This window comes from Arachis duranensis, chromosome 7, assembly GCF_000817695.3.
Source record: "Arachis duranensis cultivar V14167 chromosome 7, aradu.V14167.gnm2.J7QH, whole genome shotgun sequence".
Lineage (NCBI taxonomy): Eukaryota > Viridiplantae > Streptophyta > Magnoliopsida > Fabales > Fabaceae > Arachis > Arachis duranensis.
Window position 1 is genome coordinate 13,463,948 of NC_029778.3, and position 17,810 is coordinate 13,481,757.

Consider the following 17,810-nt stretch of genomic DNA (forward strand, 5'->3'; position numbering starts at 1 on the left):
ATTATTTCTTCTTCTCTCTCCCTTTGAAATGGCATCCCCTTCTTCCTCTCCCTTTAATTCCCTTGAAATGGATCCAAAGGTGATGATTATACCTATAGTTGTCGCTATGTGTAGTTGTTGGCGTCTTCTTGGTGTTAGTAATTGGCTAATGACAATAGTACTTCAAGTCTACGACTCCTCTTCCCCAACCACCTACCATCAACGCCACTTTCGACTCCATCTATAGTCCTACTCTGCCACACATTACCTCCGACTCCATCTCTAATCTTACTTCGTCACCCTTCACCTCTCTTCAGCCACGTGCCATCTTAGTGTTTAATATCGGCTGGGTGTTCCCCACGAACAAGAGTTGGGATGCAAGACTGAGAGAGAATGAGATGTGGAAATACCATTATCGCATGTGCAAGCTTTCCTCTTTACTGAAAATGTTATCGAAATTTTTTACTGTCATCACTAAAGCTCTTTCCTATTGTTAGATGGCCGATTCTATGGTGTTTATGAAATTTTGTCTAAATTTTGCTTAACTTATTTTTTGTAATAAATTTTAATTCTTTAAAAATTATTTATTTTTATGTCTTTTAAATTAAATAATAACTTTTAATTCTTTTTAAGTAAATAAATACCACTTTTTAGACACCAATATTTATCTTATTAGATTAGCGTTTTTTGTTTAATATGAGGTTATATTTTTATATTTAAATATTTTTATCAAATTTTAATTTTTTTAAATTATTTTATCAATAACAAAAATTATTTATCATTTTACCAGCTTCAAAATCATTTGAGGGCCTCTTTGTATTTACTTCTTCCCTAATTAAAATACAAGTATTATTATCGTTGACTTATTTGCTGGATGCACATTAATCAGATCTAAAACACATTATTAAGAAACTCTATTGGTCAAATACTCAATAAAGCGCAACTTTTTAGAATGTTCAGGTAGTTTATTATAAGGGCTTTTCTTTTGGCTAACAGGAGCATTATTGTTTGGATTAATGATTACTGAAAAACTTATTTTTTGTATTTTTTATACAATAAATATTTTTATAAGTTAAATTTTTTATTTTTCAACAAATATTTCTATTAACATAGATATTTTTATTTAAATAAAATGAATATATGATTTAGCCATTTAAACAGTAGTAGATAAATTTATAGAGTGTGTTTTGTGAATAATCTGGTTGCATTAAATGACAAAGTTACACCTATCTAAGTTCATAACACAACGAGGGATCGTGCAATTTAACTTGAACATATCTTGATGGTATCCTATATGTATAGTTTCTCTGGCCAACAAGATATTAGCACGTATGAAAAAAATAGAGGAAAAGTCATACCAAGGTTTAGATTGATTATCGATCTATTTAAAAGATAAAGTTTGATAAGATTGGATTAGATCGGTTCGATTTAAATTGGTTAATTCAATTTTAAAAATAAAATTAAATTAAAGTAATACAAATCGTAATATATTTTATCTTTTAGATAAGATTGATTTTATTTTTGAAATTAATATAAATCAAATGGCCACTACTTATTTTTTTCCCTTTTCTTTATTAGCCCGTATTTTCTGCCCAAAATTATACATATCTCGTTCCACAATGTATAGAATCGTCGTAAAACACAAATATATCATTTTTCTATTTTGGTTTAAATTGGTAATTCACATCAAAATTTTATTTAAATAAAAAATATCCTTAAGTGCTTCTTTATTTAACAAAATCAAAATCAATAAAAGTATAGGAGAAGTTTTTTTTTAGAAGCCCTAACTTTTCTTCTTTTGAAAAAAGAAATTAATTTTTATAAAAACTTAAAAAGTTATTCAATAATAAAACAAAATGTCAAAATCTATTGAATGTAAATTAATTTTGTATTTCCTTTTTTTTAAAACCACAATTTTTTATTTTTATCTTTTTGGTAGTAGCTTATATCCATATATAACCCAAACCCAGATTTGCAAACGTGTTGGCGTTGCAAAATCTTGTAATTAATTACTTTCCTGAAAAAGAAATTCGTAACCAGAATGAATGATGCATGAACCGAAATCCAAATGCTGGTTTACATCGCCAAAAAATGCTAGTTTCTGGCATCTCTGAAACTAGGATGAGGCGAAGATAGAGAAGATCACAGTTAAAAAGAAACAGAACAAGAAAATTCAACTATCGAAAATACGAAAAAAAATTGACAAAAACTAAAAAAATTTCTTTAACAACCACATAAAGTTATCCAACAATACGAAATGAATTTTTATCTTTTGCAATTAATGATAATTCATCTTTCCATTATCTTAAAAGATACTAACTTATCTTATAAAAATATTATTTAAATTTAAGTATGAAAATATCCAATTTAAATTGGCAGCGTGTTACTCTCTTAATTATTTTTTCCCCGAAAGGAAACGGATAAAATGCTATTCTCGTAATTCAAGAAGGGATCGATGTCAAAGTGAAGAAGAAGACGAAAAAAACCCCCACGTGTCCTTTCACCCACACTCCCTAGTGCTCCCTCTGCTCTGTCTCCATGTTCCTCTGTCATCACTTCTGAATCTCATAAGTCATAAGCCAAACACGACCTTACTCATCACAACAATCCAACACTCTCTATCTCTGAAACAACATAACTCCAATTCTGAATAAAACAAGATGGAAACAGAAGAAGAGAATTCACTTAACGCAGCACTAATAGAAGCTATTCTCAGGGAGCAAGAGGAAGAAGATCAAGCTCACAGAAGAAGAGCAGCGTTTAATTATGTACCCCCGCCGCAGCTGAACAACCAATGGCAAACGGTTTCCTATAACAAACGGAACCGGAACAAATCCTCTAAGCAGTCTGTAACCGCCGATCTTGACGGTGCCGCCGCCTCTTCCTCCTCTGCTGCAGCTTCTGATTCTGTCTTCAGCTCCGTTGAGCGCCACTCCGAGGAGCGTCGACGCCGGATCGCTGAGGCTCAGATCGCCGGCGATAATGCCTCGTCCGATGCTGCTCCGCAGAGATCGCTGCGGCATTCCGATGATGATGAGGACGATGACGGTGGCGATGCCGACCAGGGAGGTGCTCTGAATGGCTCTTCTCAGGCGAAGAAGGTGAAACAAAAGAAGCCGAAGAAGCCAAAGGTGACGGTGTCAGAGGCATCTTCAACGATCAATGCTGATGATCTTGCCGCGTTTCTCGCTGAGATCACGGTGAGTTTTGAAACTCAATTTCGGTTTTGATTTTTTTGAGATTGCTTCTGATTTCAAGTTTGAGATTGATCTGAATTGTGATTTGTGGAAATTTGAATGTGCGTGTGTTTTGGTGGTGCAGGCTTCATATGAATCTCAGGAAGACATTTTGTTGATGCGATTTGCTGATTATTTTGGCCGCGCCTTCTCATCTGTCGGAGGAGCTCAATTCCCATGGTTTAAGACTTTCAAAGAATCTCCAGTTGTAAAGATTGTTGATGTAAGTTGTCTTTTTTTCCCCTTCCTATATAACGAAAGAAAAGAAACAAAAGGCTTTATTCGGCTTATGATTAGAAGGTGAAAGATGTAAGCTTTTTGTTGGATTTAGCTTTGTTCTCTCACCTAATGTTTGCAACTGTGAAGTGCAAGTATTGCTTGTTTGCTTTGGTTTGGAAGGGAATGTTTTGATTGATTTATTTATTTTGACATTTTAAATTGCTTTTTGAAAAGGTTGATTCCCGTGACTTATCAGATTTTTTTCAATGATTGATCTGTTAGGTCTCTGGTTCTCTATTTTATGGTCGGCATCATCTTTTGTTGCTTAGATAGTAGCAATTCTGTTAACTAATTGTTTTAAGTGTTTCTTATTTGCGTTTCCCCATAGATCCCTCTTTCACATATCTCGGAGGATATTTATAAATTATCAACTGAATGGATTGGCCATCGATCATCCGAAGCACTTGGGTCCTTTGTGCTATGGTCGTTGGACAGCATTCTTGCAGACCTTGCAATTCATCAGGGTGTTGTTAAGGGAAATAAAAAGGTGGTCCAGCAGCAACCTTCGGCAAAATCTCAGGTACCATACTGCAGCAGATTTTTTATGTTGTCTTTATTTATTGGTTTTGACTAATTTTTTAGGCTCAGATCTTGAAAATCTTTCATGTGGTTCCTTAGAGTGTTTTTACAAGGTTTGCAAGTTAAGAGTTTTGGAGAAGGGATGTAAGGTAAGGGTTTGAGAAGTAAAAAAGACTTTACATTTCAAGCTCTTGCCTTCCTTCACCTTCAAAACAAAAACTCACGAACACCCATAGTTTTGTTATCAAGAGTTACTAATGCATGATTAGCTTGTAAAAACTACATGAAATACATGCCTCCTTGGACAGTAGTGCATGAGAGTCTGATCCTCAACTGTTGATAATTTTAGGTTTGATTTTCTGTAATTATAGCCCTGTTCAATGTGAAAAAATGTACTCTTAGTCTCTCACCGCTATGATATTTCGGAAAGGGTATATGTCCTTATCAGGTCATCTGTAGTGTCACTTCTTTAAGCATACTTCGAATACTTTTTTACTACTTATTGATAGTTAGAACATTGCCCCTAATTAAATATAGTTATGGAAATACCAGTCAAAAACCTTGTATTGCTTTATGCTTATTGTCCACATATGACTTATACAACATATGATTAACCTCTGTTTGATGTTAACATGGTATATCATTTGAACTACAGGTTGCCATATTTGTGGCTTTAGCGATGATAATTCGACGAAAACCTGATGTCATGATTAGTTTATTGCCAATAATGAAGGAGAGTCAAAAATATCAAGGTCAGGATAAACTTCCTCTCATTATTTGGGTGATAGCTCAGGTGACTCTTTTCAACATGACTTAGCACCTTCTTGCCACAACCGAAAATATGAATTATTTTTTTATGGATTTTTAACCTGATAAATAATTTGTCTAGGCTTCTCAAGGAGATCTAGTTGTAGGGTTGTACTTGTGGGTCTCTCTTCTCTTACCTATGCTCTGCGGCAAATCCAGTTGTAATCCACAGTCGAGAGACTTGATTTTGCAGTTGGTTGAAAGGTTAGGAATCTTTTTATCTATTTTCCCTAATTCTTCATGTAAGAGGTGCAGAATTGATCGCTGATCCTTTTCTTCTTTTATTTTATTTCTTTGTTTTATTTTTTTATTTTTTATGAATTTGCTCTGTTGTATTTCTTTTCTGAACAGAATTATTGCATATCCCAAAGCTCGGCCTATCTTGCTAAATGGGGCTGTCAGAAAGGGGGAGCGCGTTGTGCCGCCATCAGCTCTTGACACTCTATTGAGAATCACTTTTCCTCCTCCTTCAGCCCGGGTCAAAGTAGAACTTCCTCTATTTTTTTTTTTGGGATTAAATCTTGTAATTCATCTAATGATGTGGATTGCAACCTTTAGTTACTCATCTGTTATTTTCTCTTTTCCTCGTATATCTATTTAAGGCCACTGAGAGATTCGCAGCTGTTTATCCAACATTAAAGGAGGTAGCCCTGGCGGGATCGCCTGGAAGCAAAGCAACAAAGCAACTTGCGCAGCAGATATTAAGCTTTGCAATTAAAGCTGCTGGAGAAGGTGATGCCCAGTTAATGTAGATTGTATAGTGTGTGTTGCTTTTCTTTTGCATGCTGTCTTCAGTATTTACTGAAGAGTTCAAGGAGTTGGTGTTTTCCTTTTAGTGTGAAAGCTAAGATGGTTTATTCTCTTACAGCCAATTCTGACCTATCAAAGGAGGCCAGTGACATTGTTATGTGGTGCTTGGCTCAGAACCCTGAATGTTACAAGCAATGGGTGAGCACAACAGAATAATATTTCATTCCTTTTTTGGATGTTGAATTTTTCATATGACTCTTTAAGCAAGTATTGTTGTATTGAAAAAGCTGTCTGATGACTGGAAGGAACACACCATCACACATTCCAGTTCTGATCTTTTAAGTGAAGCTCTCAAAAGCTTCATCCAAAAGGTAAATTGTTTTCTTTTCTTTTAAGTCAATACATTTGCATCACGACCCTTTAGAAAGTCGACCTATCTGTTGCATTTTTAATTGGTAAGCATTATAAGTGTTGTCAGATTTAGATGTTAAATTTTATTGAATGTAATATGTTTCAATAAGATTGTGTGTGACATAATTAGGAAATTTGTAGTTCAATATAGAGAACCTATGTGATGTTCTTGTTTCAGCTAAGTCATTCTAGAGGAATTAATTTTATTTTATCTTAATCCTGATGTTGATTCATTGTATTTGTGACCGGACAAACTTCATCTCTCTCGCTTAATTTGTCTTTCATAGAATGAAGAGGGTTTGTCTAAGGTGGAGGACGGTGCTCGCCTTGCATTATTGAAGGATGCCGACAAGCACTGCAAAGTTATTCTGCGGCGATTGTCACAAGGTCATGGATGCATGAAGAGCATGGCATTTGTTTCTGTTGTACTTGCTGTTGGTGCTGTTTTCTTGTCGCAGAACATGCATTTCTTGGATTATAAGAAATTGTCAGAGATGTTGAACCTGTCCTAGGTTGGCATGGACGAGGACCATTTAATTTACAACCGTCCAAAACATAGTGAAATCAAACAAAAATGGAGTACACAAAACTTGGATGCTTGCGCTGGCCAATTAGTTGGGGGTCATGTATGTTCCCTAGATTTAGGTCAATTTGAGAAATAACTTTCTCCACAGTTAAAAAGGATTTGTTATTTATTGATCTAAGATAAGTGTGTGCCCAAATGGCTATAGAGGAAATTTATATGAAGTTGAAACAAATTGTGCTTGGAAGCAAATTTTGAAGTGTTTCAATTCACATTTGTTCTCATTCTGGTTTATTCTTGTATTTCTTTGTTATGCACATTCTTGGGACTGGCATCGATAAATATTTTATTTTGAGATTATACATTTGAACCTGTGCACTAGTAAATATAAATTAAATGTATTTTATTTATTTTTTATATATTTAACATGTTGGAAAAAATTAATTTTTCTTTCAAAATTTTTTTACTATATGTCGACAAGAACATTTTTAGCAAAAATCTTATCCTTAATACGAAGCATTAAGAGTCCGTTTGAGAAGTAACATAAGTGTTTTTTTTGTATTATGAAAAGTCATAATACACATATTTGTCAAAGAAAAATTTTGAACTTTTTAAAAGGTTAATTCACAACTTCCTGAAGAAGTAGAAATATGACTTCGCTTTTTTGATAAGTCATTTTATTACTTCCGTAAAAAAATTGAATTCAAAACAAAAAAAATCTACTTTCATTCTTGACTATGTGAAAAATATTTTTTCTATTTGCTGGAAATACTGGCCTTCTACTACCATTTTTATGCAAGGTTCTATCTGCTAGAAGCACTTAAATCTTTTTATATAGCTTGCTATTATTTTTATAGTTAGTTATAGCAAGTTTTTGACCCCAATAAAAAAGGAGGGAGTTCTAATAGGAGTAAAAAATAAAAAAATAAAAAATAGCAACAAAATATACACCGACACACATTTCACATTTATTTTTCATTTTCACCTACCATATCATACACAATAAATCAGGAAACACTAACTACATAATAATTTCTTTAGCATTGCCATCAAGGTTATTGTGAATTAGAATTTTGTTACTATTCACCACGTACAAGAACACCATTATGGGTGAAGTGAAGTAGAATGATATTATTACATAGAAAAAATGAATGCTAAAAGTTCTAGAAAAATGAAGCTAATAAGAGAATAAATAAAGAATTAATTGCCTAATCAATTGTAATCTTAGTAATTATGTTATGTAAAATCAACATTTAATATTAAAAAGTATTTGTTATCATCATATTTTAATATCTATTTTCTTGCGTAAAAAAATATATATTTTTAATTATTTATTCAAACGCTATAACTTTAAAATAAGTATTTTTATAATTAAAAATTTAAATATAAAATAATTTACTTATAAACTGATATTAATAAAAGTTTTTATATTTTGAATCCTTCTTTTAAAAAAAATTATTTAAGTTATTTATTTAAATTGAACCTAATTATAGAGGTGGTAAAATTTTCTAAGACACAAATGTTGTCGCCAATAGAAATTTAAAGATGAAAATTTTTTTCGACAAGATGAAAATAGAAAAAAAAAATTTTCCGAGGCAAATGGGGAACTTAAGGAGGGATCTCCGCCCCCATCTTCCTTAATTATTCATGGGTGAAAATGAAAAAGAAAATGACTGATTATTGCTTCCCTTGGAACTTCTGCTTCTTCTATTTTACCAACCAGTTAACCAAAAGCTAATTAGAAAAAGGAGAGATTCATGCTAAGGGTATAAAAATCCCAACTGTACTATGAACTATGTCAAGTTTTTTTGTCAGGATAAAAAGTGAAAAATAAATTGAACTTACCTCTCAAAGAATTTGATGGTCCAGAACGTTTGGACCATTAAATGGTTCCAGAATAAAATATGTTTTTTAAGATTTTTAATAATTGTTAAATAGTTCTTTTTTAATTTTAATTATAAATTAACCCCATATATTTTATTTAATTATAAAAACTATTTTTTATTTTATAAATTATTATTTTATCATTAATCTATCATATTTATTAACAATAAAAAACAAAAACAATAACGAAATTAGATCTTCCATTGATCGTAATAAACTTCTTGACTATTTCAATTGATTAAAAGATTATATTTGATCCGTGACGTTCGTCCAGGGTTGTGAAATCGTGTTTCTTTGAAAATCAATCGATTGAATAGCACAACCAATCGATTGAATTTGGCAAATCCATATTGTTTTGATGAATTCAATCGATTGGGTAACACAACCAATCAATTGAATTGTGAGACCTCAGGTTATTTTGAAGCATTCAATCGATTGAATTATAAAAAACCCACGTTTTATTCATCGTTCAATCGATTGGGTAATATGACCAATCGATTTATTTTTGCGAAAACCATCTTGCCTTGCAATTTTCAATCTATTGTTTTGTGATAACAACCTGTAGTCCAATCGATTGAATTATGGAAACCTGATTGAAGTGTGCACTACGCCTATTTCAATTTTGTTATCATTTTTATAAATTATTATCTTATTATTCATCTATCTCATCTTTAAAATTCTATTTTCAATTTTTAAGATTTTATTTTGATTTAGATACTCTAATCAAAATATTAAAGAAAAGATAAGATTAGAGTATCTAAATCAAAATAAAACCTTAAAAATTAAAGATAGAATTTTAAAGATAAGATAGATGATGTACTCCGTACTCAAGGAGAATGAGAGGAGAGAGCGGAGGCGAGCGGTTGAGGGTGAAACACGGTGAGGAAGATGGTCAGGCCATAAGGGAGAGAGCGTGGGTGGCTGTGTATCCGGTGTTAAGGAGGGTTCTTCTCGAGAGGGGTTAAAAAAGTCATCCAAGGTCTCTTTTAGAGATAAAGTCATTGGTGCAGAAAAGTCTAAGGCCTTTGCCTTAGTAGGATCTTTATTTGGAGATGGTATTGCGACGATGACATGTAAGCAGGGTGATTCTCGTCCATCGAGTGTCAGTTTTACCAAGGAGGCAAAGAGCTGTCTAGCTGAACCTTATAAGGAAGCCATCGTGATCAAGGTGCTGGATAAGCATTATGGCTACACGGCTCTCATGCATAAGCTTCGGATAGTATGGCGCATCAAAGAAGGTTTTGATTTGTTGGATGTGGGGTTTGGATATTTTTTGGTTAAATTTGATATTGCTGCGGATCGTGAGAAAGTCATTCTTGGTGGCCCATGGTTGATAGACGGTCACTATATTGCAGTAAAGCCATGGAATATGAATTTTAGGCCATGCGGAAAATCTTTTGGATCAACGCTGGTATGGATTCGAGTCTCGGAACTTCCAATTTGGTGCTACCAGGAACAAGCAATGCTGCGAATTGCTTCTGCAATAGGGATTCCGGTAAAAGTAGATTTGGCCACTAAGCTTGCAAAAAGAGAAAAATATGCCCGAGCTTGTGTTTAAATTAATCTTGAGTTACCTGTAATCAAACATATTATAATGGAGGGGGTGACTTATGAAGTGGAGTACGAGAGTTTACAGTTGATTTGTGCTACTTGTGCACGGTATGGGCATGATAAATCGTTGTGCATGGAGAAGGAGTCCTTGGAAGAAAACAGAAATTCCTTTGGTGATGGAAAAAATAATGAAGCCCTGACACTAGTGCCACACAACAATCATGAGATTCAAAAAGAGGCAGAATCAGAAGGGTGAGAATCCTCATAATTTGGGTGAGAAATTAGGAGTTTTTAAAGGGAAGGATGTGGTTACGGAATCATTGGCTCCTCACGTGCCTGATGGTCATGTTAACGAGGCATGCATGGATGATGGAGAAGGCTGGCAACAAGTGCTGCGTAAGGAAAAATTCACAATGGGCCAGTCATCAGATTTGAAGGACCAAGATGGAAAACAGCACAAGTTTAGTTCGAGAAGGGTTCCAAGGCCCAATTTGCATGGTGATGGAGGAAAATCAATTGGCATTAGGATGGAGAAGCGAGAAAAACATGAAATTGTGCCATCTCCATCGCGCAGAACTCCTGCATGTCGTGGAATTTCTCTACGGAAGCGTCCTCGGCCTTCCTCCTTGCAGAACTCGCCAGTTGATAAAAATGGTGGCACAACGGAGGAAACCTTAGTAGATGGAAGCATGGCAGGTGCAGTGTCGGGGGGTCCGAAGGTGGCAATTATTGAGGATCAGAGTGTGCCAGTACCGCAGGACAAACCACCTATTGAGGTTGGTGATTCTGTTTAGAGTTTATGTTCTTATTTATTCTGTCTCTGTTATTTATGGATAGTTTAAATATGATTGTTTGGAATATTAGGGATGCTTCTAATAAGTTAGCCCGAGTGCATTGTAAGGAACTTGTTAGAAAATTTAGACCTGTTTTCTTTATTGTGGTTGAAACTCACTCCCCTTTTCAGTATTTAAAATTATTTTGGGAAAGGTTGGGGTATCACTCTGTTGGTATAGTAGAAGCGGAGGGGCATAAGGGAGGTATTTGGTTTCTATCCTCTATGAAGGGTGTTTGTTGTAAGTTCATTGATGCTTTTGATCACGGTGTTACTGTGGAGGTTCACTTTGATAATTTAATTTGGAGGTGTAGTGGTATTTATGGAAGTCCTCAATTTAATAAAAGGGTTCCCCTTTGGGATTATCTTGTTGCACAATCCATGGTTTTTCAAGGACCTTGGATTGTTCTTGGTGATTTTAATGAAGTCAAATTTTCTCATGAATCTAAGAACTGTCAATTTTCTCATCAAAGAGCAGACATGTTTGCTACTTCATTAGGGGATAGTGGTTTGTTTGATCTGAAGACTATTGGGAGGCGATTTTCTTGGTATAGGAGGGTGAAAAATTATGTTAACGTGGCAAAAAAGTTTGATCGAGTCTGTATAAATAGTAGTTGGTTATCTATCTTTCCAGAGGCTTATGCAGAAGTTTTAAATAGGCTTCAGTCTGATCATTGCCCTATTTTGGTGCGTTGTAAAGGTCGTCCTCAGCCTAAAGGGAATCGACCTTTTCGATTTGTTGCTGCTTGGACTACTCATCCTGGGTATAGGGATATTGTGAACCAGTCATGGTGGTCTAATAATAGAGGGATTCATGGCAAGCTTTCGGAAGTACAGAAGAATTCACTAGAGTTTAACTCAAAGGTATTTGGTAATATTTTTGTTAAGAAATGTGAATTAGAGCAGCAGATTAATTACTTACAAAAGCGTTTGGAAGTGGTGAATAGTATTTATTTGCATCAGAAAGAGCAACAGTTGCTTGATGATTATAATAATACTCTAGTGCAAGAAGAGCTCCTATGGTTCCAAAAGTCCAAAGAGCAGTGGGTAAGGTTCGGGGATAGGAATACAAGATTATTTCATATTCAAACTCTTGCGCGAAGGAAGCATAATAAGATTCATGGCCTTTTTCTCAAGGATGAAGTATGGGAAACTGATCCAGAGGTTCTGAGTCAAGAAGTAGAGTCTTTCTATAAAAGTTTATTCTGTCATTTGGATGATGTTGATTTGGGTTGCCTTGGTGATGTGCCTCTTCCTTATCTGAATGAGGAAGCTTGCAATAATCTTATGGCACCAGTTAATATGGAGAAAGTCAGAACAGCTGTTTTTCACATGAACTCTTTTAAAGCTCTGGGTCCTTCTGGGTTTCAAGCTTTCTTCTTCAAAGAATATTGGGAGATCATTGGTCTTGATGTTTGGAAGATGGTTAAGCAGGCATTCTCTGGTGTTACTCTTGATCCGAGAATGTTAGAGACTTTACTGGTTCTCATTCCAAAGGTTGAATCATCGGTATCTATGAAAGATTTCAGGCCGATTAGTCTCCGCAATGTAGTTTACAAGATCATCACGAAGGTCCTTGTTAATAGGCTTCGTCCTCATCTTGCGGAGATTGTTGGCCCGCTTCAAGGAGAATTTATTCCGGGACGAGGAACTCCTGACAACATCATTATTGCTCAAGAAGTCCTCCACTTTATGAAGAAGACTAAATCAAAGAAAGGCACACTGGCCTTTAAGATTGATCTGGAGAAAGCTTATGACAGAGTTGACTGGAGGTTTTTAGCTCATACCCTTAAGAACTTTGATTTTCCTATTCCTATACTTAATTTGATTATAAATTGTGTCACTGCTTCTTCCTTATCTATTCTTTGGAACGGGAGTCATCTGAATGGCTTTACTTCTAGCCGAGGTCTTAGACAAGGAGACCCTATGTCACCCTATCTTTTTGTGTTGTGTATGGAGCAATTGGCATGCTTTATTAGTCATCAGGTTGATTTGGGCTTGTGGAAGCCAGTTGCTATTTCTAGAGGGGGACCAAGAATATCCCACTTAATGTTTGCGGATGACTTGCTTCTATTCTGTAAAGCTACAAAGAGACAAGTGCAAAATGTGATGTTGGTTTTAGAGACTTTTTGCAAAGCATCTGGGATGAAGATTAATGTGGAGAAGTCTAAAGCGCTTTGCTCCAAGAATGTCTCTGCAACAAGGAAAGAGGTTTTCACTGGGGTATCCTCTATCAGATTTGTCCAAGACTTGGGCAAGAATCTTGGAGTTACCCTTAGTCATTCTAGGGTGACTCGTTCAGCTTTCAATGGTGTCCTGGATAAGATTCGGAGTAGGCTAGCAAGCTAAAAAGGGAGTTTACTCAATCGGGCTGGTAGACTCTGCTTGGTTAATTCTGTTGCCACCGCGATTCCCACGTACCAAATGCAGATCTCTATTTTTCCCAAAGAAATCATTAGTAAATTGGATTCTATGATGAGAAATTTTCTTTGGAAAGGACAAGTTGATGGAAGAGGATTGAATCTTGTTAGTTGGAAGATACTGGTTACTCCAAAATAATATGGAGGTTTGGGGATTAGAAATCCTTGTTGTGTAAATATTGCTCTTCTTAGGAAGCTAGTTTGGACTTTTTTCCAGCAGCCAAACAAGCTATGGGTCCAATTATTGGATGCCAAATACCAATCATCTCTATATGACTGTTTTAGTTATTCTAAGAACAAGGACTCTCTCATTTGGAGGTGTTTTTGCAAGGCTTGGGAAGTGTTGAAGGATGGGTTTGCTTGGTGTATTGGAGATTTGAACCAGAATTTTTGGTTTTCTAGCTGGAGGAGAGAAGGACGGTTATCTAATGAGATGGATTATGTTCACATTTTTTATTCGAATCTTCGGATACAGGATATTTGGTCAGTTAGTAGGTGGCATTTGGATACTCTTTATTCTCCTTTACCTCAAAATCTGAGAGGTAATATTCTCTCTTACAATCCAGATGAACAGGCAGGTCCGAAAGTGGATTGGTATTGGAGTGGGTCTGCTGCCAAAGTCTATGACTCACGCAATGGTTACTTGTGGTTATGTAAGCAGCTGTTTGGTTGGGAGGAGCGGGAAAACTGGCTTTGGCTTTGGCGTCAGCTTGTTTCGGAAAAGCATAAGTTTTTTGCTTGGTTGTGTCTTAAGGAGGCTCTTCCTAATGCAAGTTTTTGCTTTAGATGAGGGATGTTGTCATCGGATAGGTGTCCAAGATGTCTTTCTAGTCAGGAATCGGTTTTACATTGTATTCGAGATTGTCCAAAAGCTCAGCTTGTCTGGCATAGGTTGGATATTTCTTGTCATCCTTTAGATTTGAAGAACTGGTTCTTGTATCATAGCAGAGAGCATTCGTTAAAGTTCTTTTCGGGACTTTGGTGGATATGGCGAGCAAGGAATAATGACATCTTTAATCCCCATGAAACTTTGCCTCCAAAAAAAGTGATTTGTCTGGCATTAACTTCAGAAAAGGAGTTTAGGAATATTTTTGAATTACAATGTATGTCCATTCCCTCTACTCTAGATGGTTTTTAGAATCCCCATCCATTGGTACTTTTAAGATTAATTGTTATGCTAGTTATTTTGGTTCGGGTGATAGTGTTGGTTTTACTTGTGTTATTAGAGATTGTAATGGGAGCTGGCAAAGGGGGTGTTTGGGAATGATTGAGAGTAATAATATTCTTCAAGGAGAATTGTTTGCTATTTGGAGAGGATATCTCTTAGCTTGGAATGTGGGTCAACGAGATGTTATTTATGAGACGGATTGTGTGGAAGCATTTAATCTTGTTACACAAGATGGTTTTGGGTTTAGTGATCCATTGGTACTCAAAATAAGAGATATCATGCATTGAAATTGGCGTGTTGACTTTCGTTTGATTATGAGAGATGCAAACACGATGGCAGATACTATGGCAAAGATGGCGATAAAGTTACAACTTTCGCATGTGGAGCTTCTTTCACCTTGGGAGGAGTTTAAGAGTAGTCTTAAATGGGACTGTCCCCCTATTTAAGCAATTTCTTGTTTTGTTTGTTTTGTTTTTCTTTGTTTAATTTATTTCAGTCACCAAAAGATAAGATAGATGAATAATAAGATAATAATTTATAAAAACAATAACAAAATTGAAATAGGCATAGTACACACTTCAATCGATTGGATAGCACAACCAATCGATTGAATTTGGCAAATCCATATTGTTTTGATGAATTCAATCGATTGGGTAACACAACCAATCAATTGAATTGTGAGACCTCAGATTATTTTGAAGCATTCAATCGATTGGGTAGTATAAATAATCGATTGAATTATAAAAAACCCACATTTTATTGTAGATTGGGGGATGGTAGAATTTTACTAGACTAAATAGGTAAATTTGTCTCTAAAATATTTTTAGTTTTTTAAATTTATTTTTGAAAGCTTTTTTAATTAAATTCATCTTTTAAAAATTTTAAATTAGTTTTGTTAGTCTTTTCATTATTTTGTTTGTTAATGTAAAATATTAAGTAACACTTTAATATACACTTAGAAGTCTTAATTGACTATTATTATAATAAATTTATAAAATTAGATCAACTTAAAATCTAATTGTGAGGAGAATTTAAGATATTAGAATTTCTCAATTTGAAATTAATTTTATTTAATTTCATAAATTAATCATGTTAATAGTTAATTAAGATTTTAGGTGTGTGCTAGAGTATCACTTAAGATGTTATATTAGTAAATTTTAACATTATCAACAAACAAAGTGACAAAAAAATTAATATGACTAATTTAAAATTTTTAAAAAATAAATTTAATAAAAAAATATATTTCTAAAATTAATTTAAAAAATAAGTGATTTTTCGGCAATTAATTTGACTATATACTCAATTTTAATAAAGAGAAAGGAGCCATAGTCTGTTTGGGTCTAACAAATTTTGATAAGCTCCTAATTCAATCTAAGCATGAGAAACAAATCTAAATCCATTTAAGTTAAACTCTCGTTCAATCTAATTTAAATTAAAAAAATGATTAAAATTATATTAATTTAAATTTGATTAAATTGTATTTTTAAAACACTATATAAATTGAAAAATCGAATAAATTATGTGATGTGTCTCTATATTTTAGTGTAGGTGAATTTTATACTGTTATAGGACTTTTTACTTTTTGAAAAACACAAAATGTCACCTAAGTTTTGTGTGTAAAAGATATTTTTTTAAGGAAAAGTATATGGAACCAACTAATAATCAGTCAAGAATGAAACAACATAATTAATTATAATTAGTTTTATTAATTTATAATTTAATTTATTTGTTAAATTATTATTGACCACCTTCAAAACATGAGGGAAGATACGCTAGTGTTAGGAGAGAATCACAGAACAGATGCTTTGATCATTCATTAATTGGTTCCATATAATTAATTATGTTTTATTAATGCGTAACACATGAAACATAGAAATTATATCCAAAACCATCAAATTTATAAGAAAAAGAAACATCCGTGTGCCTATCAATAGCAACATCCGGTTAAAGTCACCGGTACCTCTAGTTTATCAGTTGGCTGATTCTTGGCTTATATAGAGTTGGTTCTTAGCATTGTTGTTTTTTTAATTATTTAAATATAAGATGGCACAAACGTTTTGATTAAAAAAAACACTAAAAAAATTTTCATCTACAAAACGGTAGTGTCGTTTTTATTTTATAATTTTTTTAAATTTCGAATGAAAAATACCAATGACGTTTTGGTTGTTTTAATTTTTTTAGTTAAGAAAATAAAAAAAAATAAAAAAGAATCATCAAATGATAGGATTAAATACTTGTAGAAAATTTGTAGATCTGTACGTTTTTAATTTAATTTAAAATAAAATTATAAATAATAAAAATAAATGAATTTATTGAATTATTTTTGTTAATAATTATTCTCTTTAATTATTTTATCTCTTTATTTTTGGGAGAATTAAGAAAAATAAAAAACGCTAAAAAAGACAAAATATGCTAAAATTATTAATGAGGGTCATAATGAATCTATTTTATTATATAAAAATCGGATATTTACACTTAATAATGGAGCTGACGTGGCATGCTTTGGAGAGTGTTTTCCAATTTAATTGATTTGATTTTATTTGATTTGATTATATATTTAAATATTAATATAATTAATATAGTTTAGATAATTTATTATAATTTATATTACTTAATTAATTAATTATAATTCGTTGTATTAGTGAATTAATCTTTTCATTTATAAAGTCTAAAATAAAATAAATAAATTGTTATTTATAAAATTGTTATTTCATAATTGTTATTTATTCTAATATAAATATTAATCTTTTCATTAATTTTATGAATTAACATTAATTTATAATACATTAATTTATAATCTATTGACTTAAAAAAAATGAAAGCCCAACGACCGGTTTGGACCGGACCGGTGTCCGCTCGGTTTGCCTAATGCGATGTCATTTCAAGGGGAAGGAATAACGCGTTACTCCTTGCTGTTACTTTCATTCATTTCTTCATTCAAAGAAAACAAAGAGGGAAAACCCTAGCTAGCCTCCACCGCCGCTGAACGGAGTGACCGACTGCCGCCGTCCGTGGCTGTCCGAGAAGTCTCTCTTTGTACTGTCGGTATTTTTCAAGTCAAATCCCCTATTTGATGTCTTCTTCATCACTCGGCGCCCATCCTCCATCGGATGCTTCCTGCTCGCAGTCGTCTTGTCACTGTCGTCTCGGCGTCATTGTCTCCAAGGTCAGTGGCTTTGGTGTGCACCTGTTCTTCGATTTTCATTTTAATCTCTGAATCTCTGTTCTGAAATCAACAAATTATTGAATGATTATAGGATTTTGTGTTTTGCTGAAATCGTTGAATGATGATTTGATTTTTGGGTTTTGGCTCTGTTGTACTGCTGCTGCTTTGTGTTTTTTGTAAAATTTGTAGATGATTATTTGATTATTCAGCTCAGGGTTGTGTGTTTTGTGTTTTGTGTTTTAGATTACACAGAAAAAAAAAACCAATTACTTGGAACACTTACAC

General features: G+C 33.7%; 1 protein-coding gene, 1 long non-coding RNA gene and 1 pseudogene across 2 annotated transcripts; all 3 read left to right on the forward strand.

The window, feature by feature from the left end:
* The first annotated feature begins 2,429 nt into the window (after positions 1-2,429).
* Positions 2,430-5,825, forward strand: LOC107457882 (uncharacterized). Its single transcript, XM_052251423.1, has 8 exons — positions 2,430-3,179; positions 3,301-3,438; positions 3,823-4,014; positions 4,669-4,806; positions 4,903-5,024; positions 5,172-5,304; positions 5,423-5,552; positions 5,689-5,825. Exons 1-8 carry the CDS (start codon positions 2,640-2,642, stop codon positions 5,784-5,786), a joined length of 1,491 nt encoding a protein of 496 aa, XP_052107383.1. The 5' UTR covers positions 2,430-2,639; the 3' UTR covers positions 5,787-5,825.
* A 6-nt stretch (positions 5,826-5,831) lies between these two features.
* LOC127740471 (uncharacterized) lies at positions 5,832-6,864 on the forward strand. Its single transcript, XR_008001147.1, has 2 exons — positions 5,832-5,941; positions 6,269-6,864. It is a non-coding gene; the product is annotated as an uncharacterized LOC127740471 (long non-coding RNA).
* Positions 6,865-9,202: 2,338 nt separating this feature from the next.
* LOC107457858 (uncharacterized) lies at positions 9,203-14,805 on the forward strand (annotated as a pseudogene).
* The last annotated feature ends 3,005 nt before the right edge of the window (positions 14,806-17,810 follow it).

Bases quoted from the DNA above. Each gene is read 5' to 3' on its own strand.
- LOC107457882 (XM_052251423.1), top strand. From the start codon at position 2,640: ATGGAAACAGAAGAAGAGAATTCACTTAACGCAGCACTAATAGAAGCT. The intron at 4,015-4,668 runs GTACCATACTGC...TTTGAACTACAG, and splicing joins AACCTTCGGCAAAATCTCAG to GTTGCCATATTTGTGGCTTT. The intron at 5,553-5,688 runs GTGATGCCCAGT...ATTCTCTTACAG, and splicing joins AATTAAAGCTGCTGGAGAAG to CCAATTCTGACCTATCAAAG.